At 46.3% G+C, this 27,023-nt stretch overlaps 1 protein-coding gene across 1 annotated transcript in view; it reads right to left on the bottom strand.

The window, feature by feature from the left end:
• The window catches only part of SLC35B4 (solute carrier family 35 member B4), a 106,570-nt gene that overhangs the window by 10,986 nt on the left and 68,561 nt on the right, over window positions 1–27,023 (bottom strand). Inside the window, exons 5-7 of the mRNA XM_086918918.1 lie at window positions 9,936–10,017; window positions 8,763–8,823; window positions 5,380–5,489 (exon numbers count right to left, since the gene is read on the bottom strand). Of these exons, the coding sequence (XP_086775044.1) occupies window positions 5,380–5,489; window positions 8,763–8,823; window positions 9,936–10,017 (253 nt within the window). The remainder of the gene's footprint in view (window positions 1–5,379; window positions 5,490–8,762; window positions 8,824–9,935; window positions 10,018–27,023) is intronic.

Below are 27,023 nucleotides of genomic sequence, written 5' to 3'. Positions count from 1 at the left end.
TTTTTCATTTGAATCGAGAAGAAGACTGGGAGCATGTTTAAATTGCTACCATCTACCCATTTAAATATGTGGACAGCCACCCTACACCCCCGTACAACATCAAACAAGCATTTACAATGCAATGGTCTCGGCATTATTAAAGGTAGAGCTATTGGCATTGCTCATGACTTTTTTTTTTTAAATCATAAATAAATGGCATAATCATTTACATTGCCAATAGCTTAATCGTTAAATAGATGGCATTGCCATTTACAATGCCAATAGCTTAATAGCTCGCAAATGCATGACCTATTGCATTTACACCCACACAGAGCCACACACACAAAGCCACCCACACACATACAGAGCCAAGCACACAGAGCCCCACACACACACACAGAGCCCCACACACACACCCAGAGCCACACACACACACCCAGAGCCACACACACACCCAGAGCCACACACACACACACACACAGAGCCACACACAAACACACACCCAGAGCTACACACACCCAGAGCCACACACACACACAACACCCACACACACAACACCCACACACACAGAGCCACACACACACAACACCCACACACACAGAGCCACACACACACACCCAGAGCCACGCACACACACGCCCAGAGCCACACACACACACACACACAGAGCCACACACACACACACACCCAGAGCTACACACACCCAGAGCCACACACACACACACAACACCCACACACACAACACCCACACACACAGAGCCACACACACACAACACCCACACACACAGAGCCACACACACACACCCAGAGCCACGCACACACACGCCCAGAGCCACGCACACACCCACCCAGAGCCACGCACACACCCACCCAGAGCCACACACACACACACACACCCAGAGACACACACACACACACCCAGAGCCACATACACACCCACCCAGAGCCACACACACACACACACACACACACACCCAAAGCAACTCAAACACACACCCAGAGCCCCCCCCACACACACACACCGAGCCCCCCACACACACACACCCAGAGCCCCACACACACCCAGAGCCACACACACACCCAGAGCCACACACACCCCCAGAGCCACATACACACCCACCCAGAGCCACACACACACACACACACACACACACCCACCCAGAGCCACACACAAACACACACCCAGAGCCACACACACCCAGAGCCACACACACACAGAGCCACACACACAGAGCCACACACACACACAACACCCACACACACAGAGCCACACACACACCAAGAGCCACACACACACACACACCCAGAGCCACGCACACACACACCCAGAGCCACGCACACACACACCCAGAGCCATGCACACACACACCCAGAGCCACACACACACACGCCCAGAGCCACACACACACACACACCCACCCAGAGACACACACACACACCCACCCAGAGACACACACACCCACCCAGAGACACACACACCCACCCACCCAGAGCCACATACACACCCACCCAGAGCCACACACACACACACACACACACAACCAAAGCAACTCAAACACACACCCAGAGCCCCCCCACCCACACACACACCGAGCCCCCCCCACACACACACCCAGAGCCCCACACACACCCAGAGCCACACACACACACCCAGAGCCACACACACACACACAGAGCCACACACACACACCCAGAGCCACACACACACACCCAGAGCCACACACACACACCCAGAGCCACACACACACACCCAGAGCCACACACACACACCCAGAGCCACACACACACACCCAGAGCCACATACACACACCCAGAGCCACATACACACACAGGAGAGCAAGCACAGCCAGGGGAAGGGAAGCAAGCACAGCCAGGGGGCAGGGAAGCAAGCACAGCCAGGGGGAAGGGGAGCAAGCACAGCCAGGGGGCACGGGAGCAAGCACAGCCAGGGGGCAGGGGAACAAGCACAGCCAGGGGGCAGGGGAACAAGCACAGCCAGGGGGCAGGGGAACAAGCACAGCCAGGGGGCAGGGGAGCAAACACAGCCAGGGGGCAGGGGAGCAAACACAGCCAGGGGGCAGGGGAGCAAACACAGATAGGGGGCAGGGGAGCAAACAGCACAGCCAGGGGGCAGGGGAGCAAACAGCACAGCCAGGGGGCAGGGGAGCAAACAGCACAGCCAGGGGGCAGGGGAACAAGCACAGCCAGGGGGCAGGGGAACAAGCACAGCCAGGGGGCAGGGGAACAAGCACAGCCAGGGGGCAGGGGAGCAAACACAGCCAGGGGGCAGGGGAGCAAACACAGCCAGGGGGCAGGGGAGCAAACAGCACAGCCAGGGGGCAGGGGAGCAAACAGCACAGCCAGGGGGCAGGGGAGCAAACAGCACAGCCAAGGGGCAGGGGAGCAAACAACACAGCCAAGGGGCAGGGGAGCAAACAACACAGCCAGGGGGCAGGGGAGCAAGCACAGCCAGGGGGCAGGGGAACAAGCACAGCCAGGGGGCAGGGGAACAAGCACAGCCAGGGGGCAGGGGAACAAGCACAGCCAGGGGGCAGGGGAGCAAACACAGGCAAGGGAGCAAACACAGCCAGGGGGCAGGGGAGCAAACACAGCCAGGGGGCAGGGGAGCAAGCACAGCCAGGGGGCAGGGGAACAAGCACAGCCAGGGGGCAGGGGAACAAGCACAGCCAGGGGGCAGGGGAACAAGCACAGCCAGGGGGCAGGGGAGCAAACACAGGCAAGGGAGCAAACACAGCCAGGGGGCAGGGGAGCAAACACAGCCAGGGGGCAGGGGAGCAAACACTGCCAGGGGAGCAAACACAGCCAGGGGGCAGGGGAGCAAACACAGCCAGGGGGCAGGGGAGCAAACACAGCCAGGGGGCAGGGGAGCAAGCACAGTCAGGGGGCAGAGGAGCAAGCACAGCCAGGGAGCAGGGGAGCAAACAGCCAGGGAGCAGGGGAGCAAGCACAGCCCTCTGGAGCGCCTCGGTACGGCTATCGGCAACGGTCCTACCAACTCCCACGCATCTCGCGTGAGACGCGAGCCTGCCTGTCCTGAGGTGTGACGGTGCCTGGCACAGGCTCCGTGATTCCCTTGTCTTTCCTGCCCTGCTCCCCTCCCGTCCCACCCATGTGACTGGTGTTGGTTGGCACGAGGCCCGGGGTCCCACACTGTGTGAGCCCCAGTTCCTGCCAAGCTCGGCCGTGCTTTCCTGATGTTGTTTTGACAGGTCCGCGCGCGGAGAGATTTGCATCAGTCGAGTGAGCCATGGAGAGGGAGTGAAGCCAGGGTGAGCGAGAGCTGAGGGGCGGGAGGAACCGGTGAGGATGGGGGTGAGTAAGGTGCCAAGGGGGAGATGTGAAACAGTTAGCTGAGAGGAAAGTACAGGTCAGATGAACATTTTTAGGGGACAATAAAACCAAGTAGACTCTGACCCAAAATTTGGGGGTGAGTGGTCGTTGTTGCCTAGTTTCACGTGGCGCAACAGAGGAAAGGCAGTGTTTACAGATGTGCTTTTGTTGGGACGAAGACAGACGAAGGAGAGCTGCGGGCGGAGGGAAGGGGGGGTGGAGGGAAGGGGGGGCGAGAGCGGGACAAAGGAGAGCTGCGGGCGGAGGGAAGGGGGTGCGAGACGAAGGAGAGCTGCGGGCGGAGGGAAGGGGGGTGTGAAGTGCGTTGGCAAAGCGTCTGGGCTAACTGACGGTTTCACATGGCAATAAAGTTACTTAACATCTCTATTACTTTGTATAAAGAAACCTCCGATTTCTTTAACTAGCTTTATCGCTTTGAAGTCACTTACGGAAGTTACATCATACGTACCTGCCCCCACCACAAGCGCAAAGGCACCACAGCTGTTGAAACAATGCAGCAGTGACCTGGAGCGAACGTTTACATTGAGGAAGGCCACCTGGCAGCCCAGTTTGGCCAGCCCCAGCAAGACGTGCACAATGTCAGACTCATTGCTCATGAGCAGGGCCACCTTGTCCCCTTTCTTGAACGATGCATGGCAGAGAAAGACCTGGGCCACCCGGCTGCTCCTGCAGTCCACTTGCCGATAGGTGTGGCTTTGCCCTTCGAAAATCAGGAACGTCTTGTTGGGCACACTCTCTGCCACGGCCAGAAAGCGGCCCAGGACCGTCTCCACACGACCTCTGCACTTGTAGAGCTCCACGCACAACCCGCTGCGGAGCACCTTCAGCAAGTAGCCCAGGTCCAGCCAGAAGTAGGGAAAGAAGAGCCGCAGCACGAGGTGCAGGGCCAGCAGCGCCGACGCGCAAGCGGAGAGACCGGCCAGAAGCATGGGTGCAGCCGCGGAGAGCAGGGGCCGCCAGAAGGAGTGCAGTCTCACCACTCGTGGAGCAGCAGCATCCCGCCTGTAACAGGCAATCGTGGGTCTTTCAGTACGGAATGGGCGTTTTCATGTGCGCGATCTGCCTATTCTGTCAGCGGGGTGCACCTTACGGTACAAGAGTTCAGCTGATCAGAACTGAAAAGAAAAACAACACTGGATGTTCTGTAACTTGCATCTTTGCCCCGTCCCTCCACCCTAGAATCACCGCCTCCCAAAAAACAGCCGATCAGTGTCCCTGCCTGTTGGCCCCTACTCCAGCAAGCTCATCCGATCTGATGCACACAGCACACACCTACAAGGTCTGCGTTTGTCAAACTAACAATCACAGTTTTATTTTCTTTTGCACTCTCTTTCGGCTCCATATATTTCCGGCAAGTCTTGGTCGGCTAGGCTGCAGGCCCGGGATCCAGTACGGGTGTGATTAATCACTTGTTCATTTGCTTGTTTTCACATGGACAGCCACTGCATGGGGCTTCTCTCCAGGCTCTGGGGAGGAGGCACGCTCGGAGCGGAGATCCCGACAGAGCAGGGAGAGGTCCAAACCCCAAGCCGAGCACACTGAGCCAGAGCAGGGACAGAGCAGGCAAAGGGGATGCGTCACCACTCGAGCGGGGAGGGAGGGAGGCAGAGAGAGCAGGATTAAACAACGGAGGGAGAGAGCAGGGGCAGGGAAACGGTCTGTCGCGTCAGGCGGTCGGGCAGAAATGGCGACGCAAAGCTTCGCAAATTTCGGATTCGGGGGCGTGTTTGGCCGTCCCCAAAAGGGGCGGGGCTTAAAAGTGAAAAGAACAGAACCAACACGCCCCTGAATCCAAAAGAGATGGAGCTTCTTTCGAGGGACGCCTCTCTCCTCCAATGGCTGGCCTCCATTTAGGAAGCCAGCCAATGGAGTAGAGACAGAGGAGAGAGGCGGTTTAAACTGCCCTACTGAAGATCATTAAATCTCAGACTTCCGGCTGGCAAGCCAGCCTTCGGTCCTCGACCTAAAAATGTGGATTCACTATTTAGATTGGATTCATCTATTTGTCTCTTACACGGTTTACCTTACATTGTAAAACAGAGCCTCTCTGGAGTGTTTTCCAAAACGCTGGTAGAGAGTTTCTTGGAAGATTCCCATTCTGGCAGACATCAAGAGTGCAAATGTCAATGCAGCAATTCCTGCAAAAGAAAGACAACAGCATAAGCAAAAATGCATCCAATTGGAAGTCTCAAATACAATATCTTACAGAAAGCTCCCCAACATTATCCTTGGGCGGTGCCACTTCTTTTTCATATCCTGCAAAACCCAGGCCTAATGTGGTGACAATTCCTTCTACTATTTAGAATAGACACCCCCCATACTTACTAGTAACATCTCAAAATAAAGTTGTCTGTGTATTGAAGACCAAATAAAGTAATCATAAATGAAAAAGACACATTTGTATGTTTTCCTGCGAGGGTACCAAGAAGGAGGAGGAGATTAGAATCCCCCAGTCAAACAAGAGAAGACTTTTACAATGAAGAGGATTCCTGACAATGCCATTTTGCAAATTGGTCAAAATTATGGTTTTGACCAAATATTCTGTGAGAAAAAGCCATTATTTTCTCTAAGCCCTGATAAAATCTTATTTCAGGGTCATGAAAACCTTAAAAGCGACACTGCTTTAGATTTAAGGGGTCATAAAATGAGTAGTTCAAGTGGATTTTCCCACCCACCAAACTGTATAATAGGTTAGAAATTCATAGTGGCCTCTTTAAATCCCAAACTACCCCCTACTCTGTATGAACAATAAAAACCCATAGTGAGATCCTGCTCCACTGATATACTGATGTACATTAACACTAGAGAGATATATCAGTAATATTTGATACTTCAATGGGGTTATCCTGGCAATATTTCGATATTTAGAGGATTGTAATATGAGCGTCGCCAAGCATCTTACTATTGAAAGGTGTTCTTTTATCATCGACCTCAAATAGGAAGTGCACAAGGTGGCAACTCTGACGAACAGGCAAGCCTTGCCCTGTCCTTAACAGCTCTGAAAACATCTCTGCGATCAGTAGCAGGAAGCAAGTAGGATATTTATGACCCATATTACTTTGGGCAGAGACACATGATTAGAATTATCCTCACCTACAACTTTTTATCATTCCGCGATGTGATATATATAAGAAGATGGCGCGTGCATCTGACATAAGCTGCAATGCTTTAGGTATGTGTCTACTACTGATGGCTGCCAGTCATTCCATACTCTAAGGGAGACAAGCAGACTGATGACGCTGTGTGGTGAGGTAATCATGCTAGCCCACCTTGACAAAGGGGTTGCAATATTTTTTGATCCTGGAATCCTCCTCAAGTCCCATACGGTAAGAGGAAGGAAGAAGGACTTGAGGACGGGCAGGACATCCTGGATGTACAAAGTCTGTGCCAGAGAACATGAGGGTGCACCCATGCAAGATAAGACCCAGGAACATGTGGCAGTTCTGGGAAAGCCAAAGGTTCCCTTGGCATAGGCAGGCAGTACTCTCGGATGTGAAGCCTCATCTAGGTATATGATGGCAATACCTGGGCAGGCAAGGTAGTACTTGGTATCCGAAAGACTACCTTGGAATGTGAAGCTGTACTTGGACATACAATGACCCAGTGCTTGAAATGGGCCGGTACGGAGTACCGGCACTTTTTTATTTGGAGAGGCAGAGGACCGGCTCTTCTCAAGGGTGGCGTAATAATTTTAATTGGAGAGTACCAGCACTTCTCAGAAGCAAACAGGTACTCTGCTGCAGAGTACCTGCACTTCTATTTTTCCATTTCAAGCACTGCAATGACCTGTTTTACGGCTGCATAGTAGTTGATATATGGTTGCTATATAGAACACATCTTTTTCTCTTTTATTTTAAAGGTTTATATTTATTTAGATGATAGGACATCATGTTACGTGTTTATATTCAGAGGTCATGTGATATATCTTACTGTGATGGGGGTGTGCATGTTAAAAGTCCAAGTGTTGCAGTTTGGCTTAATAAGTGATGAACGTAAGCTGCTGCATCGTGCTGGCTATATTGTACGTTTACATAGTAATCTATAGGTACAAATACCGGGGGGGGGGGGGGGTTGGGGGTTGGAACCACAAAATTGTGTTTTTGAAGGCAGGAAAAAGTTTTTTCGAGTCAGTCCAATGCGATATCAACAACTATTGTAGTACTATTCATGAGCCCTGAAGAAATAAGTGCTTAAAACAGTGCCTTTGGTGTGGTGTCATGTTTCCATTTTCCTTTTGTCTAATTGCTGAAGGAGATTCATCCTAATTTCATTCTTCTAGAGTGCTGATGGGTCCGGAAGATTTCCTTTCTGATCCAAGTCCACGGGCCTGCATTGCAAATATCCCTGAGGTTCACAAAACAGGAAATATGCACCTTTCCAAGTGCTGAGTCCTTATGGAATACCAAACCAGACTACATACATTTGAAGCCTAGGCTTCTGGGCACTATTCTTGTTAGCGATCATGCAAACTTTATGCAAACTGTTTATACTTACCGCGGAGCCAGAGTGCCCTTGGCCGTTGCCCGGTGGAGCGGTCCTATGCAGCTATAGAGCAGTTTGGCTCTGGTTCACCCCCGCGGCTCTCACCTACCCAGCCAGACATCGGACATGGTTTCTCACGGTTCCTCGCGGTTTTATCTGTCTTTCTCTTCGACTGCTTTGTTACCCCTAGATTACTTCCCCCTTCCGGTCTACCTGACTATCTGCATTCCTCTCCCCTGCTTACCTCCCCTCTCCCCCACCTTCCTTCCCCATAAGACGCGTGCCTTGGCTATGCTATGCGCTACACGCTAATAACTTATATTATTGTGTAATCTCATGTTTTTCTCCTAAGCCGATACTTGTAACTAACTGTCACCAATGTAATTTTTGTAATCTGTAACGGCTGATCCTCATGTAAAGCGCTCCGATACCTCCGGGTATAGCCAGCGCTATATAAAACTCTGCTAATAAATAAATAAAATAAATAAATGCATAAATAAAAATAACTGTCCTTTACCATGGTTCGGCACTCACCCATAGCAACGTCAGTCTCTGGAATTACTTCAGTTTTTTCGACTGCTGACTCCAAACCACAGGGCTTAGAATTTCCAACCCCAAGCTCATTGTGCAGTTTACGGACTTTGTGCCAAAAGTATATCAGCACCCGATCTCACGCTATGGTCTCCAAAAAAACAAAACTCAAAATGTTGCCCTGCAGGTAACCCTTTAAAGTATCCAACATACGAAGTAACGAGTAAACGCTCCTGAGCGAGTTTGCTTTGTTAAGGTGTATTCTTTTCAGCATTCTTTGGGAACAGGAGCATATTATTGTTGACCTAAGCATATACTTAGCATTGTTGCATCTCTAAACTGTATTATTTAAACAGATTAAAAGGAGATGTGACATATTTTACTGTTTTTGTACCCACCAAGAAGCCACCAGAGGAAATCAGAGGGGGCGTCCTCCTCGCTGGAACTCGACTGGGAAGCCTAGATGAATGAAGACAGAATAATTGGTAGTTTGTCCAAAGTGTTCATATTGTCATTTACTAGTGTATGAGACAGTATAAGAGAAGGTCAAGGCAAATCAGAAAAGTTAAGAAATAGGGCTGACACTGCTTTAAGATGCCTGAACTCAAATGATAAGGGTAGAGGACCTACAAGTGTTTTGGCCTTTAAACAGCAAAACAACGAGAAACCACGCGTGCAGGAAATAACCTCCTTAAATAGAAAATAGTGGAATAAGTCTCAATTGAACTGATGCCCTCGGTCCCAGCTTCACAGGTAATAACTTGTGGATGAAAGGTATGGAAAGATCCATCGGTCACCTAGAGGAGTTGTCTGTTTTAAGTAAATTGTCAACTATTTGTGGACCTAATTTGTAGGCTTTAAAGCACTGTGTATTTAAAGAACCAGGATTCAACCCAAGAACACAGGACTCCCAAAAGAATGTGTTAGTGATCAGAGTTATCATCCTCCCTAGATGTCATGAGTTGGTCTTGTGAACAATATAGCCAATCAAAATATCTACAAGATTTTGTAAACACGACTGACATGTTTAAGGGTTGGTGGGGAAGAGGCTCTGCAGCAGAGTGGCACAAATTCCCATCACGAGCTGCTGACTCTGTGTTATAAGGAACGAGTCACTTCAATGTGGCACAAACTCCTGTGGCATGAGACTGGATGGCATTTCTGAACACAGAATCAAATCATCAGTATACCACACAGCTCCAAGACATGTTTACTGTTTCCTTCACTTTGTTACCCTTCATCTAAAGAGATGATCTACAGTAGAATTAATGTGTGATGTGTTTGGTGATAAAGATCTTACAATTCAGGGATTGCTGATACCGGAGCTGGACGTTTATTGTGGCCACGTTTGTTGGGTAGTTGGAGTTGAGGGCACGAAGGGAGTTAATCTTAAATGGCCAACCCTTTTCTATGCAGTTTGCATAGTGGATTAACTGTCTCAATTTGGAATGGAGGTGGGTGTGGTTTGGCGGTGGTGGAGCAGTGAGGTGTTCTGGGTGAACTTCAGGCTAGTGGCCCTACTGGCAGATACAGTGGGAGACAAAAGGCAGGCTTTATCAAGCTCTTCTTACCACCTGATGCGCAGACATGAGAGTACAGATGAAAATCCCCAGGGAAACCAGAACTATCGACAGGTACTTTAATAGGCTATATCTATGAAAAACAAGAAAACCCTATTAGACAACACAATTATGAAACATGACATTCAACTGATTGATGGAAAAGGCTACCCAATCGGCCGACTTTTTTAATTCAGTAAAAAAAAGTACTTACTCTCCAGTTTTCCCTCGATGTAGCGCTGACAAATTCGTTGTGCCTGTCCAAACACATTTCGATTTTAGCAATTGTGTTAGCTCACATCACTTTTTGAGGGAGGTTTTTGACAGACAGACCCAAGTTGAACTCATTACTACCTCAGCTATGGGCATTCTCTTTCTATAAACGCCTCAGAGTGCATCCCTTCTCCAGCGAGCGGTCATCCTTAGAAGAAAACTTTGAAATAAATGTACCTAACCTCTAAAACTGGGAACGTCTGGTACAGTCTATGCACTTGGCAGATCTAATTAGGTTTATTTTTCCTAGAATCTTCCTCTTATGAAACAGTATATCCTGTAATTGTGGTTAAACAAACAATGCACCCACAAAGTGTCAAGCATAATTGTTTTTTCATAAACACTATCCGGTAACAGATTGTTTCAAGCAATAATATCAGTTTGGGAGTATATTATGCATGTGTAGTCTGCAGCCTGGCTTCTCCAATGCACGTGGAGCTGTTGCAAACATATGAGAAATATACTTAGGCCTATGAGGCTGCAAATACAGTACTTTATGCATAATGGACATATGGAGCTGCATTTGGGCATATGACATTCCATTTGCATACAAGACTGCACCTGGGTGTAGACTGGCATATGAGGCCGCTCCTCGGTCAAGAAGGATTGTGCTGCTAGAGGGTGCAATGTATTCCTTCCTCAGGACTAAATAGAAGAAAGGGCGGACTGCAAAACACAAATGTTCACTCTTCAGTAATTACCGACTGAGTGAAGAGTTGTGTTGGCAAGGTGAGATCTGCATCCTAAATCTACAGGAAGGATACTTTATTTTCAGACATCTTGAATGGATATATTTCGCCATGAGCTTTTTTAAGAGAACCCTGGTCAGGCTCCCTGTGAATATTTGTAACTATTGATGTTGGAGACAGGTGGATCCTCTGGTAGGATCCCATTATGGCTTAGAGGATTTGTTTTGTTCTCCTGAAGAACACATTTTGAAGGCTTTCCTTTATCCTTTTTAGTATTGAGGAAGACCTGCTGTGATGCTTAGTCATTAAACACATACACATAGGGTCGAAAAGTAGATGCCATTGCTTGATGCTACATGTCCTACCTTGATATATGACGTTACATATACCAAATCAAAACAAGTTTTTTGTTGTTGTGTTCTTTACAATAAGGTGCTGTACGTGTTGTTTTGATTTGATAACAGGGGATGAATAAGAGTAACATCCATTATTGTGTTGGATAATGGGATCGTATTTCGAACCTAGCCAACAGACGTTGGAAATTCAACATCACACACAATTCTGTTTTTTAAAGAATTGTGCTAACCAACAGAACACATGGTAGCGTATAACTTTATACCCAGGTTCTGAGGGAGACAGGGCAACCCCATTATATTAAATGGCCTATTTACTGATAGACACAGTTGCGGCTAAGCACAAGCTATCCAAAAATTTAAACGGGAATGATAAGATTCAGTTTCACTTGATGAGTTTTAGCTTGAATCAATTTATAATAATCCATTGATATCTAAATGTTTAGAAGTTTAAATAGTACTTACCTTGATCTATCTCCAACATTGATTGTTTGGATTGTAAGACTCCACTACCTCTCACGTGGACCGATCATCATTTATTTCCTTTTGATGTTCAGTCCTCTCATCCCCTGTCTAAAACTAGGAATAGTAGATTGTCAGGTGCTACCTACAGAGCATGGCATAAACTCACTGTTGAAGCCTTTCAAGAAGCTTTCCATCTGAGCTTGCCACAAAATAATCAGAAGGTCTCGGAGCTGTTGGAGTCTTTTAACTCTGCTCTAACAGTAGCATTGGACGTAACCGTCCCTCAGAAAAACTACTGTTCTACCCATCACCGACCATCAACTCCCTGGTTCTCACCAGAAAAATCAAAATGCAACAATCTAGAGCGGCGCTTGAGTAAAAGCAAAGGACCCTAAGATAAGGATTTGTACAAACAAGCATTGTCCTGCTACCACCGCAACATTAAAACAGCCAGGCGTAGTTTTATTATCAATCAAATCGACCGGTCAGGTAACTCCTCTATAGCTCTTTTTATTATAATTCATGACTTTATTACCCCTCTAACGTGCTCCCAGTCTTTTTCTGAATCCCAGAATTTCTGCGATTCTTTGGCCAATTTAATTCAGGATAAAATCTCCCATATTTAATCAAAATTTCACATTGTCCTCCATCAAGATTCAGGGATCTCTACCTTTAAGGCTAAGCAGTCAACAACTACTTCTCACACTCTAGATAGTTTTGAGCCTTTTACAGTGGAAGAAATTCATAGCTCTTTGGTATCAGCGAAGTCTGGCTCCCCGTTGGATACCTGCCCACCGAAAACAATGTCTCTATTGGCCAATCTCTGTGCCCCAGGGATCTTAGAGATTTTTACCTGTTCACTCTAAAAAGGCACTATTTCGCAGAGTGGAAGACGGCCTGCGTACGTCCCATTCAAAAGAACCCTACATTAGACCAAAAATCGTCAAGTAACTATTGCCCTATATCTTTATTACCTCTTTTGGGTAAACAGCTTGAAGGTCTTATTAATAAGCAGCTAAGTTCTTATCTTGAACATAATCATATCCTTGACCGCTCCCAATTTGGCTTCCGCCCAGGCCATGGCACAGACACAGCACTAATGGCAGTGACTGATTCTCTGCGCTTGGGAGTTGATGCAGGACATCCAGTGATACTTGTATTATTAGACCTCCCTTCAGCCTTGGATACTATTTTCCATATGAGTCTGATGGAAAGGCTACAAGAAATTGGCATTCAGTGCTTGGCACTAAATGGCTCCACCATTTTCTGACTGACAGACATCAAACTGTCATCTTGGGTCCCTACTCTTCACGTAAGATAATCTTAGATAAGGGTGTGCCGCAGGGCTCATGTCTGAGACCCGCCTTGTTTAATATCTTCATGGCTCCTTTGGCTGGGATTGCAGAGCGCTTTGGCGTTTGATATAATTTCATAAGCGGAAGACATCCAGCTGATGTTTACGCTGGGCCATGATCTCAGACTGGATGAATGAAAACTATCTCCAGCTGAATGCAGATAAGACCGGTATCATGCTGTTAAGCAAAGCCTCTTCCATCTGGGCAGATGACTGGTGGCCTCATCAACTGGGTGCCACTCCTGTGCCCTAGCAAGCAATAAAGAATCTTGGGATAAAACCGGACCAAGCCTTAACTATGAGAGAGCACATTCTGGCCACCACTGGCTCATATTACCACAACCTATGCCTACTGCGCAGAATTTTCTCTTACCTCCCTACTTCCGCCCGGAGAACTTTGGTTCAGGCGGTCGTAATAAGTAGACTAGATGATGGCAACGCCCTGGTGGCAAACGTCAGTGAAACGCTGATCTGTAAACTTCAGGTACTCAACGTCACTCCATGTCACTCTACTCCATTTTCCTTTATGCCACTCTCCTCTATGCCAGTCTCTGCAACACCACAACATTTTAACCATGCTGAACAGCAGCAACGCTACTAAAAGAATAAAATATTGGCAAAGCTAATAGCTGTAACACAGGTAAGACCCATTGGCTTTACCAATGTTTGTTAATTATTATCAACTGAAAAATGCGTTGGTATTCTTTGATTAGGGTGTAAATGCATCTGTTTGAAAACCAATTACAAAAATGTTATGGGCTGTGATCACACCAGATCCCTGTACATCCTTAGGATCGCTCCACACAACTATACGGCCCATGCAACCCAGCAGTAAAGTGAACAGAGCCCAGAACATAATGTCAGAATAAAATAATTTTTTCCTGCACAGTAACAGCACCACCGGAATATAGCTTATATGCCAATGTAGAGTTCAAATAATAGAGGGATGCAACATGTAGAGTTCAACTACGTTATTCCAAATTAAACCCAGGTTAAACAGCACAACACTGAACCAGTGCCTCTTCAACTGCCTCTCTTGCATCCCAAGCAGGCCCCCCCAAGAAACGTTTGAATGCAAACAAGGCTGTAAATCAATGTACTACGCCATACGCAATATCACAGATGAAAGATGTTCATGTTTTTACAGTTCTTTCTGCGGTTTGTTGTACTGTAATGAGGAAAGGGCACCAGTAACAGTGGTGGCTCCTCCACTAAATCAGAGGAGCGTCGCCCCACTGCTTTTGAGCAGTGTAAGGAAAAATAAAATGATTAAAACTTTATTATCATTTAATTTTTTCCTGTTGCAGCAGCTTTGTGGGTGGGGTGGGGTTGCTCTGCTCTCAGAGCAGGGGGGAGAAGTGGTTTGCATTTCCTAAGTGGGCATGAATGTGTGGCCTGCCGTCTGGGGCCAGACAAACAGTTATGCGCTCTTTGCATGTTCTTCACCCAGGCCACGTTACAGCCCGGGTGGAGAACATGCCCAGGCTCCCATTCCCTGCCTGAGCACCGGACTACAGTGCTCAGACCAATCACAACGCTGCATTGCAGCATTGTGATTGGCTTAGGGAAGCCTGGGTGCTTCCTGGTTCCAGCCGAAGAGAGATGACGGAGGAGAGACGCAGAGGTTAGTGAAATTTTATTTTTATTTACTCCCTACCCCTCCCATTTCACCACCCCCAATCTATGCCAGCCGCCACTGAAAGGCAGAGTGTTCCAAGGAATGGAGCCTTGAAAGTCTAGAAGGCTTTCTCCTAACGGTTAGTATCCTGATGTGAGCAGACACAGCTGGGTACTGAATGCGGGCTTTAAACCTCCAGTCTGAAGGTAAAGATTTGGATACTAATATAAATAATAATAATAATAATAATATGAGGCTTGTAGAGCGCATGGCTACCTCCAACGGAGATGTCGAGGCGCTAGTAGTGCTGATGATCCAGTTATGTGACACCCATTAAGAGTTACGGATGAGTGAAGAGCCGTGTTTTTAATGCTCTCCTGAAGATCTGTTCAGGATGCATCTTCCTTGGATAGTCAGGCATGGTGTTCCACAACTTTGCCGTTTTAACCGAAAAGGAACGACCTCCGGTCCTGGCCTTTGCAAACCGTGGAATGACCAGAAGGTTCCTATCATTAGATCTAAGTGCTCTCTTGCTACTGTACTGTACGAGTCTTCGCGTCAAATATAGAGGACCGATGTTGTTCATTGCTCTATGGGCCAAAGTAAGGGCTTTATACTCTACTATTCTTTTCACTGGCAACCAGTGAAGACTAATTAGGTGAGGAGTTATGTGGTGCCGCATTGGGACATAACTCACAAGCCTTGCTGCTGCGTTTTAAACAGTCTGCAGTCTTCCTAGTAAGTACTCTGGAAGTCCCATGTACAGACTGTTCGCGTAATCTAGTTGGGAAGTAACCAATACATGCACCACAGTCTTTCTACACTCCATGGGAAGATTGTGGGGAAAGCTCTGAAGAGCGTTCATCTTCCAGAAACATTGCCCCGAAACATGGGCAATTTGCACTTTGCTAGACAATTGTGTGTCAAACTTAAAGCCCAAATTTCTGTCCTAAATAACTGGAAGAGGCGGGGGGTTTAGCTCACCTGGCCATCAGAGCTCTGACCCTGGGGTAGTGGATTGATTAAAGAAAAGAACCTCCGTCTTTTCTGTGTTCAATCACAAACAATTCTCTGACATCCATGAGGAAAAATTTAGAAGACATGTCTTGAAATTAACAAAGGCCGTCTCACTATTATCTTTAAAGGAGAATACTAATTGTGTATCGTCCGCATTTGAGACGACCTTCACCCCAAACTCTCAATTACTGCTGCCAAAGGAGTGAGGTACACATTAAAAAGAGTTGGGCTCAAGGCTGAGCCCGGTGGAACCCCGTACTTTAAAGGGCTAGCAGTAGAAGTATAGGGTCGGAGAACCACTTGCTGCGTACGTCCCTCTAAAAATGAACGAAACCAGGCCCTGACACCCAAAGATCTTTAAGTCTGTTTATAAGGATCCTGTGCGACACGGTGTCAAAAGCTGAGGACAAGTCCAGCAGCACCAGCATCGCTCACCTTCCTTGACCAACAGTTCCCCGAATAGTCTCTGCTACTTCCAGCAGGGCTGTTTCCGTACTATACCCGGGTCTAAAGCCGGATTGGGAGTCGTGGAGAAGATGGTTCAATTCTAGAAAGTCCTTAAGTTGTTTCTGTACTTCCTTTTCTAGGATTTCACCGGAGCAGGAAAGAGAGAAATTGGTCTAAAATGTTTAAGCTCCAGAGGATCAGCATTAGCCTTTTTAAAAATCGGCAGGACAATGCATTTTTCCAACTAGCGGGAAAGACCCCTGTTGTCAGCGATGCATTCCAAATTTCATGCAGTAGCAGGAGAAACCAGGGTGCAAGAAGTTTGAAAAATCTGGCATGGATCCATAGGAGAGCCTGATTTTATCTTATTAAGCTCCCCCACCGTCGAATGAAACTCTAAGGGACGGAACTCTTCCCACATACTAGTCACCGACAATATCTGAGATGAAGGATCTGATGGTCCCGGGAGTGGAAAGAAGGAATGAATATCCAGAATTTTTGTCATGAAGAAGGTGGCTAGATTTTCACAAAGTTTTTGAAGACGGAATAGTACTTTCCAAAGCTACCGGTTTCATGAAGCCCTGAGCAATCTTAAAAATGTCTTTCACTGATTTGTTTGAGGAGCTAATTTGATCGGCAAAGAGGGTTTTAATGGACTTACGTTTTAGAGCATGACATTTTTTTAGCGCTGTTTTATAAATACACTTATCTGCCGGCTCATAGGGTTTGCCCCAAATGCGCTCCAACCTTTTGCACAGATAAGTGGTTAGGTGTGGCACTGTGCAGGTCCTTAGGGACTAACCAAATGGAATGAAGCATACCTTCCACTTGAGTGGTAGCCAGTGAAGCAACATAGGTGCATATGAGATATGATCAGTATTTCTCAAACTAAAGGGGGGCGGGGGGGGGGGGGGGTAGCAGTAGTATTTTGAGCTCTTTTGAGCTTTTGTTCTCCAGGCAGTAATTAAACCGCTCCCACTCCTACGTTGTTGACTATGAGAAGTGGAACCTGGAAAAGCGAGGGTATTTCAAAGCTTTATCAGTTGCAGAGAGAGAATTTCTTGCTTGTGTGGAATGTGGCGAAAGCCGTTCTTAGTTGGACTCTTTCTGGAGTGAAGGGCATATCTCCTTGGGGCAAACCAGGTAAAATTGGAGGACAAGTGACTATTAGATTTTGAATCACCTACAACCATTTTCAATTTACCAGGGAAATTCTAGTCAAAGTCGAGACAAGAGCGGAGACAAGAGCCTGGCTTGGCTTTAATAGCCCCTGCACGAGAGACCAGCATTAAAAACCTTGAAATAAAAGTGGATTCTTTAACATGGGAAACCATATCACTGTGGAACAAAAGCTTATATCACAGCATTGAGAGTTTAATAAAAATGATAGTGAAGTTAGAAATGTTTGTGACCACCATGACGACAATGTCACTAGTGAACATAGAAGCAAGTCAGTGCACATAATATATGGGCTACTTTCTTTTCATTAATGAAGCAACATTATAGTATGTTCAATCAAACATAAGAGGTGTTAGTACAACACAGATCCTGAACCTGCTTCAGCACACATCTTGAACGGGGGAATTTGAACATACTGTCATATGTGCCAGCTCAACTTCGGCGTACAGTTAAGGAGAGTGAATTTAGGAAATCTTTGAAGACATGGATCTTATCACTCTCCGATGCCGCCTGCAGGGCATTAGTGTAAAGCCTGTAATGCGTTTGAAGTTGCCTTCTGTCCATCAACCTTTTCCAGCGGGGTTGGGTGTTGAGCGCCAAGATGCTCCTTGGAGCGGTAGCAGCGCTATATAAGTGTGATTTTACATTACATTACATATGTGATACTGAAGAAAAAACAGACTCTGTGTCTGTGAAATAAAGTATCTGCCTTGAATCACATCATTTGGTCAAATGGGGAAGCCAGGATTCATAGTAGATTTTCTGGTTTCACATCAATTCACCTACTAGATAGCTATCTATATCTTTTGCTCTCCTGCTTTACAACAAAGTAACTATTTTGTTTGTATTCTTTGCCCTTGAGGAAAGTGTGTGGGTGGCAGACAGATGCAACACCAAAGCTCAGTTCAGTTTGTGTTGGAGGGTGCAAGAGAACCTGGGGATGGGCATTTGCCTCGATCCTGGCTGGATATGTCAGTAGCTTGTCCACCTTCAGGAAGAGGGAATCCGACTTTACAGCAGCAAAGGAGCTTTGAGGAAAGCTGTGCAATCCAGTTGCGGCTCCTGCAGGTAGGAGCAGGGCTGGCGATTCTGCTCGGTATCAATGAGACAAGAGGGTTCATCATAGTTGAACAGCTCCAAAAATGTTAATTCACATAGGACTGGCACAAGCTATTTTCTTAAGTGTCGTACCATGGTAAGCTGACTTCTATTTTGCTATGCATATGAAGGAAAGAAAAATATCAAGAAAATCTAAAGTGGGACCCTTGCTAGCAACTCTCCGCTGCCTGCAGAGTTGCGGACACATTTGCCAACAGGTCAAAGACAGGAAAGTGTGATTCTGGACGTAGGTGTACATGAAATCACCAAATGTGTCAGAATAGCAGGCCCACAAAATAAGTGATCCTCTCGGACAATACCACAGAATAACCACTTTAGAAGATTTATGTACTTTGTTGGCTATTTTAAAGGGCGAGATTTCAGCTTTACAGGCCGACAGCACAGCTCTAACCACCACAGTTACAAACACAATTTGAAGCTCAACACACTACAAGGTCCATTGAAGGAAGAGGTGTGGTGCAGTGGCCAAGGTGCCTGACTCCAGACCACAGGGTTCACTGTTCGATCCCCTGCTCCGGCGGCAGGTTAGCCCAGCACCAGTTAATCTTCGAGACGGCCCCCAGCGCCGGTACACCTTTCCGGAGGTTGCTGTGCGCTTTACAAATGCTTGTATTTCATTTCATTTCATTGAAGACAGAACTGGGGGAGGTCCAGGTGCAGGCTCTTCACCTGCAGTATCAGTGAATATTCCTATTCCTATCCCATTGGCTCCATCAGAGAGATTGACAGGAGATCCAGTTGAAGTGCAGATTTTACTTACTCAAGTTCAGCTACATTTTATGGTGGTCCGTCCTCACTCATTCCCCGATGCCCAGTCCCGTACTTGCTTTTTGATTTTCATATTTAGGGGGTGAAGCAGCAGCTTGGGCTACCCCCTTGGACAAATGAGGATTGTACCTTGCTTTATAATTGGTCTAGATTCCAATAAGAATTTAAGAGTATTTGATAGTTGAACCATTACTAGCTTTGCTGACAGGGAACTATTGGAATTAAGGAAGGGCAATAAAGATCTTGTTGCATATCTTACTCAATTCAATCGTTTAGTGGCAGAGTCAAACTGTCCGGAAGAGAAAAGGGCAGCCCTCTACTATTGAAGGGTTGAAAGATGAATTAAAAGATGTACTCGCCCAGACAGGTCCTCAACCTGCTTCATGTACAGAATCGAATAATTTAACTCTATGATTAGAATATCAAGACAGCAGAGCGTGGGTGAGAAGAAGAATATTGAATCCAGAACTTTTTACAAATTACGACCACCCCTAGTTTGCATGCCCAAGAACCCATGAAAGTAGGAGGGATTCGAGGTCCTTTATCCAAAGAAGAATGGGGGTCCTGTAGGAAGAATGGGGTAAGCTTATATTGAGAAAAAAAGGACACTTCATATAAGAATGTCCCACATGCCCAAACGTTTTCAAGACAAAAGGCTCGGAAAACTAAAAGGTCCCAAGGTGGGAGTCAGGTGTCGGCTTTCCTGAGCAAAATTTGGCCAATAGCTTGCAGAGTACTGTTCCTCATTTAACTTTAACCCCTTGGACGCTGATGACGGAACCGCTCAGTCATCAGCTGCGGGTGCGCTGTGCTGATGACAGAGCGGTTCCGTCATGGACCGCTCGGAACACCTGCGCAGCGCGAATTCCGTGCCTGCGCTGAGCGTTCTATTGAGCGGGGCGGGCCATGACGGAACCGCTCCGTCATGAGCACAGCTCAACCGAGGCTGGTGACGGAGAGGTTCCTTCACCAGCATGCGGCCGACGCGCTTCCGCCCCGCCCCCTTAGCACTGCGGCGGAATAGCCGCCACAGTCAAGGGGTTAAAGGCACACATCGAAATGTTTGAACAGGTAATCATTGCTGGGGAAGCAATGGTAGAATCTGGTGCCACAGAAAACTTTATTGATGGCCAAACTTTGGTTCAGATTCAAGAACCCACTTGTTTGAAGGTACATCCTGAAATGTTTTGGGCTGATGATGGTATATTATTGATGTCCGTCCCCATAACTTGACAAACTGCTCTGGTTATATTACATTGCCACAGTGCAGGAATGCACCATCAGGGGCAGATCCATTCTGATGTCATCAATGCACCCCAGTTCAAATTAATTCTGAGAATGCCCTGATTGACCATACACAATCAAACAATAGATTGGGGTCAGAGGCACATATCTTTCTTGTCTCCCCTTTTCCAGATATGGCCTTATAAGACTGTCAGGAATTGCCTATGAATTTGTACTACGGGTATTACCCGCCAGATATTGGATTTCCATGGGCATGAGATGCAAATTCCAGCTCAAAGACCCTACTGAATGCACTATCTGAGATTCAATTTAAGTCCTTTGGAACTCTGATTGTGAAATTCTAACCTTCAGACGTTACTGGGAATTTGAAGTGATATACTTACAGCATGAACATTTTTATTGGCGAACTACTATCATCTAATAGCACAATCACTTTTCTAGAGTCACGATTGTGATGAAACACGTGTTAGCTGTTCTTTTGTTCTGCTACAAGGACTGATTCATGTTACTACTATTCAAGGAATGCTATTACTCTATCATTTGTCTGAATTTGTTGTGTACTCAGTCCTGTCAAATATTGTTATTGATATGTTTTTAGCTGAATTGGAATTTTTGTATGGAATAAATTTAGGAATATTTGTATGAACAAATCTCTGGTGTTTTCCTGTGGTTAAGTAGACTTCTGTTCCATTAGTTCTGACTCGATAAGGTCACATATTTGTAATTCAAATATTTGGAGTTCCGGGGTATATCTTGTTGTATACTATTGCACAGGTCACTTCTGTGGGTACCTGTGTTTTTTGCACCTAAGGTAGTGGGGTGCTTCTTACCGTGATTGGCACCATTACACATCTCTTTGCTTCTTGATTTGTCTAGATCACTTTGTGTACTTGATAGCCCATTCTTTACATGTTCAATCATTTATGTGCGACCCTTGCATCCACTACTACCGTTGTTTGATTTGCAAGTCTTTAACATTCTCTGAATTTGACTTTGTAGTGATATATCGGCCTGAATCAGACACCAAGAATGCAGACTCCTTGTCTAGATGTTCCAAAGGAGCAGAAATCCACCAAGTTAAGATAGTGCCCCCCAAATTCTTTCACAAAATGTGCTAGGTTCCACAATTATTCCAACTTTCCTTGATGAGGTACAAAAGGCGGTTTCCTTCCTTGACTCGGCCAAGTGAGTCTCCCAAGATCTTTGCAGAAAGATCCAGGAATGACTACCATTCTATAAGGCCCAAATATTTGTTCCAGCCCTTTCCTTGAGAATCCAGGCAATTAAATGGTGTCATGACTGCCCTCTGGCAGGCCATCCAGGTAGAGTCAATAAATAGTCAGACAACTTTTTTGGTGGCCTAAGCGCTCACTTGATGTTACGCAGTATATGGACAAATGTGATACATGTGCCCAAGTCAAGTCAGATCACTCCCGACCGAAAGGGCTACTTCTTCAATTAAGCACACCCAAGGGAATGTGGGAAAATATATTGGTCGACTTCATTTTGGGGTACATGCTCATAATAGATATGATACCATCATGGTAGTAGTTGACCATTTATCAAAGATGGCTCATTTGGTTGTGTGCCAGGGAATTCCTTCAGCTCCTCAGGTTGCTCAAATATTGTTGGAACATGTTGTTCAGTTGCATGGTCTTTCTCTGACAATTGCATCCGATCGAGAAACTCAGTTTACGTCCCATTTTTGGATGGCTTGGTGCAACCACCTCAATATTCAGACGTGTTTATCTACTAGTTTCCATCAAATGAAAGACAAACTGAGCATCTTAATCAATGCATGAACCAATATTTCCGCTGGTACATCCGGGACACCCCAAGGTCGCGGAAAGACAGGCTTTGGCGAGCAGAATTTGCATCCAATATTATGTCTCGTTCATTGACCTGTTTTTCACCCTTTTATGCTAACTATGGTTACCACCCCCACTACTTACCATTATTGTTGCCACCTAAAGAAGACACTGTCCCATATATTACAAAGCATATTCAGGGGTTAATTCAAATTGCTAACAAACCCAGAAACATGTCTTTCATGCTAAGGTGCAGTACAAAACGTTTGATGCTGGAAAAAGGAAACCAGGACCCACTTACACACAGGGTGATCTGGTTTGGTTAAAGTGAAACTTGAAATTTAAGGTACAGCATAGGGTCCATCCTAAATTGATAAGACCCTTCAAGATCACTCAACAAATCAATCCTGTTAGCTTTTGGCTACAGCTTCTGTCCTCGATGAAGGTTCATCCTGTCTTTCATATTTCCTTACTTAAAGTCGCATGTGACAAAGTGAGACTACATCCTCCTCCTCTTTTCATTAATGTAGTTCCTCAATATTGGGTATAGGCAATTAAAGACATGTGAAAAAAGAAAGGACATATACAGTAATTGCGTTCTTGTGAGGGTTATGGACTGGATAATTGCTCCTGGGAACCAGCCCATACAATCCGAGCGCCCTGACTAATTCACCGCTTTATGACCTTGCCACAATGCCCATTCACACGGTATGGACTTAAGAGGGGGAGTATTGTCATGGGTTGCTGTGTCAGCGTCCATACCACAGTCAGTATCTGACGTGAAACAGAGGGATCTGTCATATAACCCCTTATGTAGTAAACAACATTTGGATGTGGGTTGAGAATGGCGGCAGAGCTGGAAGAGAATATCAGAGTGCACTCCATTCCAGGATGGCCACCATGTGTTCCCTGGATAGCAAGACATGTGTAGTAGGGGAAGAATTGAACCTTTGTTCCCATTGGTCAACAAAGCTTAAGGGACTAAAGAATCATGGGACTGATGCCTGCTATTTATGGTTTTCTTTCCTGCGGTGTTTGAGAAGTCTGAGTCTGGGTGGACGCAAGTCTATGAGAGAGTGCGCTGGATACTGTAGTTTCCTTTTGATCACCAATGCGGTTTATGTGGCCTTTTGAGTTGTTTGCAGCCAGGCGTTTCTCATGCGCACTCGTGGTCTGCCGGAGCTGGCACCCTGAAGGAGCTCCAGGGTTCGCAGTAGGTGTTGGGTCTCAGCTCCAGAGCACTTCCGCATTCGCAGAGATTTCAGCACTGCGGGACATATACGGGTGGCATCGGTTTGCATTTGTGACTATTATATAATGCTTGCTTGGACACGAATAGTCCATGCTCTCTCAGTATTCCTTGTTCAAGGGAGGGGACTACAACACGCGAATATTCTGTTTTTAGGACTTTATTTTGGAATTCAGAGTTACGGGGGTTGAGTCATAACATAAATGTCAGCTAACCTTTGGCGGGTGTTCATTTCCTTTACGCTCTTACGTCAGTGGTTACGGTGCTGTGTTGGTAGCAGCCACTTTGTTTTGTTGCTGAGTGTTACACGTGAGAACACAATCATTTGTGTATATTTATGTTAAACCCTGGCTTCACAAAAGCTGACAATCCTGTATAGTGACAATACTTTGAGCATACAGCAATTTGAATGTTCTGTGCTCACTTTAACAATAAATTCATATAGCAATTTGTTACCACTATGTTACCTGATGCTCGAGTTATGATGCAATGCGAATTACGCTTGATGTGTTTAATTCGTATCTCATTCAGTGTACCATTTATTGCTTTAACAACACTTCTTTCAGGTGTAATTTCTTGCCATGCCCACCGTTTCAACCACCCACCCCCCACTTCTGTATCGCTACTATATTCACCTGGGTTAAGATAGTTTACCAGAGACAGTGCGGTTGGAAAGAGGGATTCTGGGCGGTGCTGTTCCTGAGGATCACCAAACATGTCAATAACAAAATGAACCATGCCCAACATTCTTTGGCATTCAGCTTTAAAAGTTGGGTTAAGATTAAACACAATGTCCTAAGTAGGCAGATCGTTGACAGCTACAAGTTGGTTTAGGTGCTCTGGCACCTGCTGGATTGAAGGTTGGGCATGGATTTCAATCTGTAATCTTTTTAATAGGAGTTTGAATCATGCATCCCTTAAAGTGTCTAGTTTGTTGTTTAGTGTGCCCTAGTAATTAGGCTAAAATTAGATAGAGTCTCTTTTCTAGATTCTACAACTTCTATGAAAAGACATCTTTTGGCATATTTTTTCATGCGGTTTTGTAAGAATGTATTTACGTTTCATCTTAATGCAAAAAGAGGAACAATGCCACTGGCTAAATATTAAGGCTATGTGGGGGGGGGGAGTGTCCTGCATAGAGACAAAGTGTTTGGGGGTTTGAAGTTTTTGGGCACTAGGTACTACAGTTTTATTATAATGATGTTAAAGAGATGAAGAGGTTTTTAAATAGATTAAGATCATTGTGTTTATTTTTCAAGGCGTCTTTCTTAAAGTGACCACGCTATCCATTAATGTGCATAATGTAGAAATTCAAAAGGTCTGTCTTAGAGTCTTGCACAGAGGCAATGTGGATACATGTAAAATGTTAAAGATAATATTCAATGTACCTTTTAGTACATATAAGGACAAAAATGGAAACTCCAGAGATACCAGAAATGCTTCTGAATTATTATGCACATCTGTACACCGAAAAAATCTTGATCCATTTAAACAGTGGTGTCTGGCATCTATTGGGGGGGGGGGGGGGGGGGGGACACGTGCAAAATATGATTAAAAAAAAATAATCAAACATATCTCACTTGATGTCGTCACTCCGGACCTCTTCTTTGCAGGAACTAGAACTGGGTGTTGAAACTCCCTTGCCCAATCCTGGCGCTTCTTACATGCAGTATGTGAGCAATGCCTTAATTGGTGGGAGCAGTCTCACTCGGTGCTCCACAGCGCACTGGAGGCCTGCACTTATGCTCAACCTAGCTGTTATGAGACAGCTGGGCTGAGAGCTTCAAAGTGCGCATGTGTGGCTGGAAGTTGCAAGACATGCACACATTAAACAGTAAATTAGACAGCACACTCTCCTCCCTGCTGCTGTCATTCAGCAGTGGCTCGCCCCTGTCCTGACACTCGGCTTGGAACGGGGGATGAAAAATAAAATTGTAATGAACTACCATTTTATTTTTCATCTCTGGGGCTTTTGGGGGAATTTTAAGTAAGGAAAACTCCTCCGTTCCACCGAGATTAGCCGTGCCTGCATATAAATGTGCGCTCTTGGCCACACCTCTTAGCACCGTCTGTAGGGCTGCCCCCAAGCTCCACCCCTAGTCATCGACTCAATTTGGTGTGTACCTGCATGTTTTTTCCCCCCATTGTCTCCTAAGGGAAGTCCAGGAAATTAACCCTTTCAGATCCTCCTGAAAGATTCTCTCACACACTGCTTCTGTCAGCAGCTTGCCTCCAACAGTCACTCTGTATCGATTCAAAATAGTTTCACCACAGTCAGAGCCCATCATAAAATGGCGACCACTGTCCCAATCCAAAACAGAGGCTCCCCTTGAGTCATTAGCATTCACTAATAGGTCTTACCTAGTTAACACGAACAGCGAATCACTGATGATGAATAAGTGAATAATGACAAGTCATCACATTATAGCAGAGGGCCGGTGTCATATCCAACGTCGAGCTCCAGAAGGAACCGTTTTTTTGCACCAAGGAGCAGGAAAGCTCCCGCACCCCCAACCCCGCTGCGGCCGCCGGAGATGCGCCAGCCCCCTCAACCAATGGGGGCCCGAGCGTGATACAAACCCCCCAATGGTGGAAGGCCAGATAAAAGGCTGGAAAGCGCTGGGGGGATATAAGCGCTGCTCCCCCAGGTAAGCTATCTTTTGGAGCGGGGGAGCAGCATTGGCAAAGAAGTTTTTTGTCCCACCCACCCACACCTAAGGAACAGCTATGTTGCAGTGCGAAGGAGCAGGCAAGGCGTTGGTGAGAAACTATGGGGTTAGTGATTGATTCGGAGGCACACCGGAGTGAGGTGTGCCGGAATAGGACCACCCACCTTGGGATGCCTCACGGCTGGGTGAGTTGGCCTAAGGGCGAGGGGGTAGCAAACTGAGACGGCACTCGCTGCCCAGGCCCCGCCGGATGGAAGGGCACAAGGTAGCGAGTTGTGGCCTAACTCCGGGACAGAAGCTACACCCCCCATGCAAAGAGAGGGCAAACCCAACCAAACGAAGCAACGAACCAGTAGGGCCACGAGACAATACAGCCTGCAAATAACCTATACAACGAACAGTCAGTCTAATCTGCTATTGTGCAATGTACATATGATTTACGCAAACACAATGTATAATGAGATGCAAACGAGGCATGACACAAAGATGGATGTTCACCAATAATGATTTATGGCATGAGACACAAAGGTATGCAATATATATATATACGTGTATTCCTAATAAAACTGCGGCCAACAAATGACCACCACAAGACAAAAGTGTACATTGGCTTATTTATGATAAGGAATACAAGGATGGGAAGTTGGAGAGTGGGCAAAGTGTGGGGGTTAGTACATTTGCTGTGTTCAGTTAGCGGGATAGCTGGTGAATCCGTACACAAGGCATTAATACAATAATCACATTTCAAGAATTTCCTGACCAAGCTAGCTCAAGGTACTCCACAAAGTTTAGCACAACTGCGGCTGGTGGTCACACGGAAGTCGGGGCATAAGGTACCAAGATTCCC

This window comes from Lissotriton vulgaris, chromosome 1_1, assembly GCF_964263255.1.
Source record: "Lissotriton vulgaris chromosome 1_1, aLisVul1.2, whole genome shotgun sequence".
NCBI classification, from domain to species: domain Eukaryota; kingdom Metazoa; phylum Chordata; class Amphibia; order Caudata; family Salamandridae; genus Lissotriton; species Lissotriton vulgaris.
This window is presented reverse-complemented; position numbering and strand designations above follow the sequence as displayed.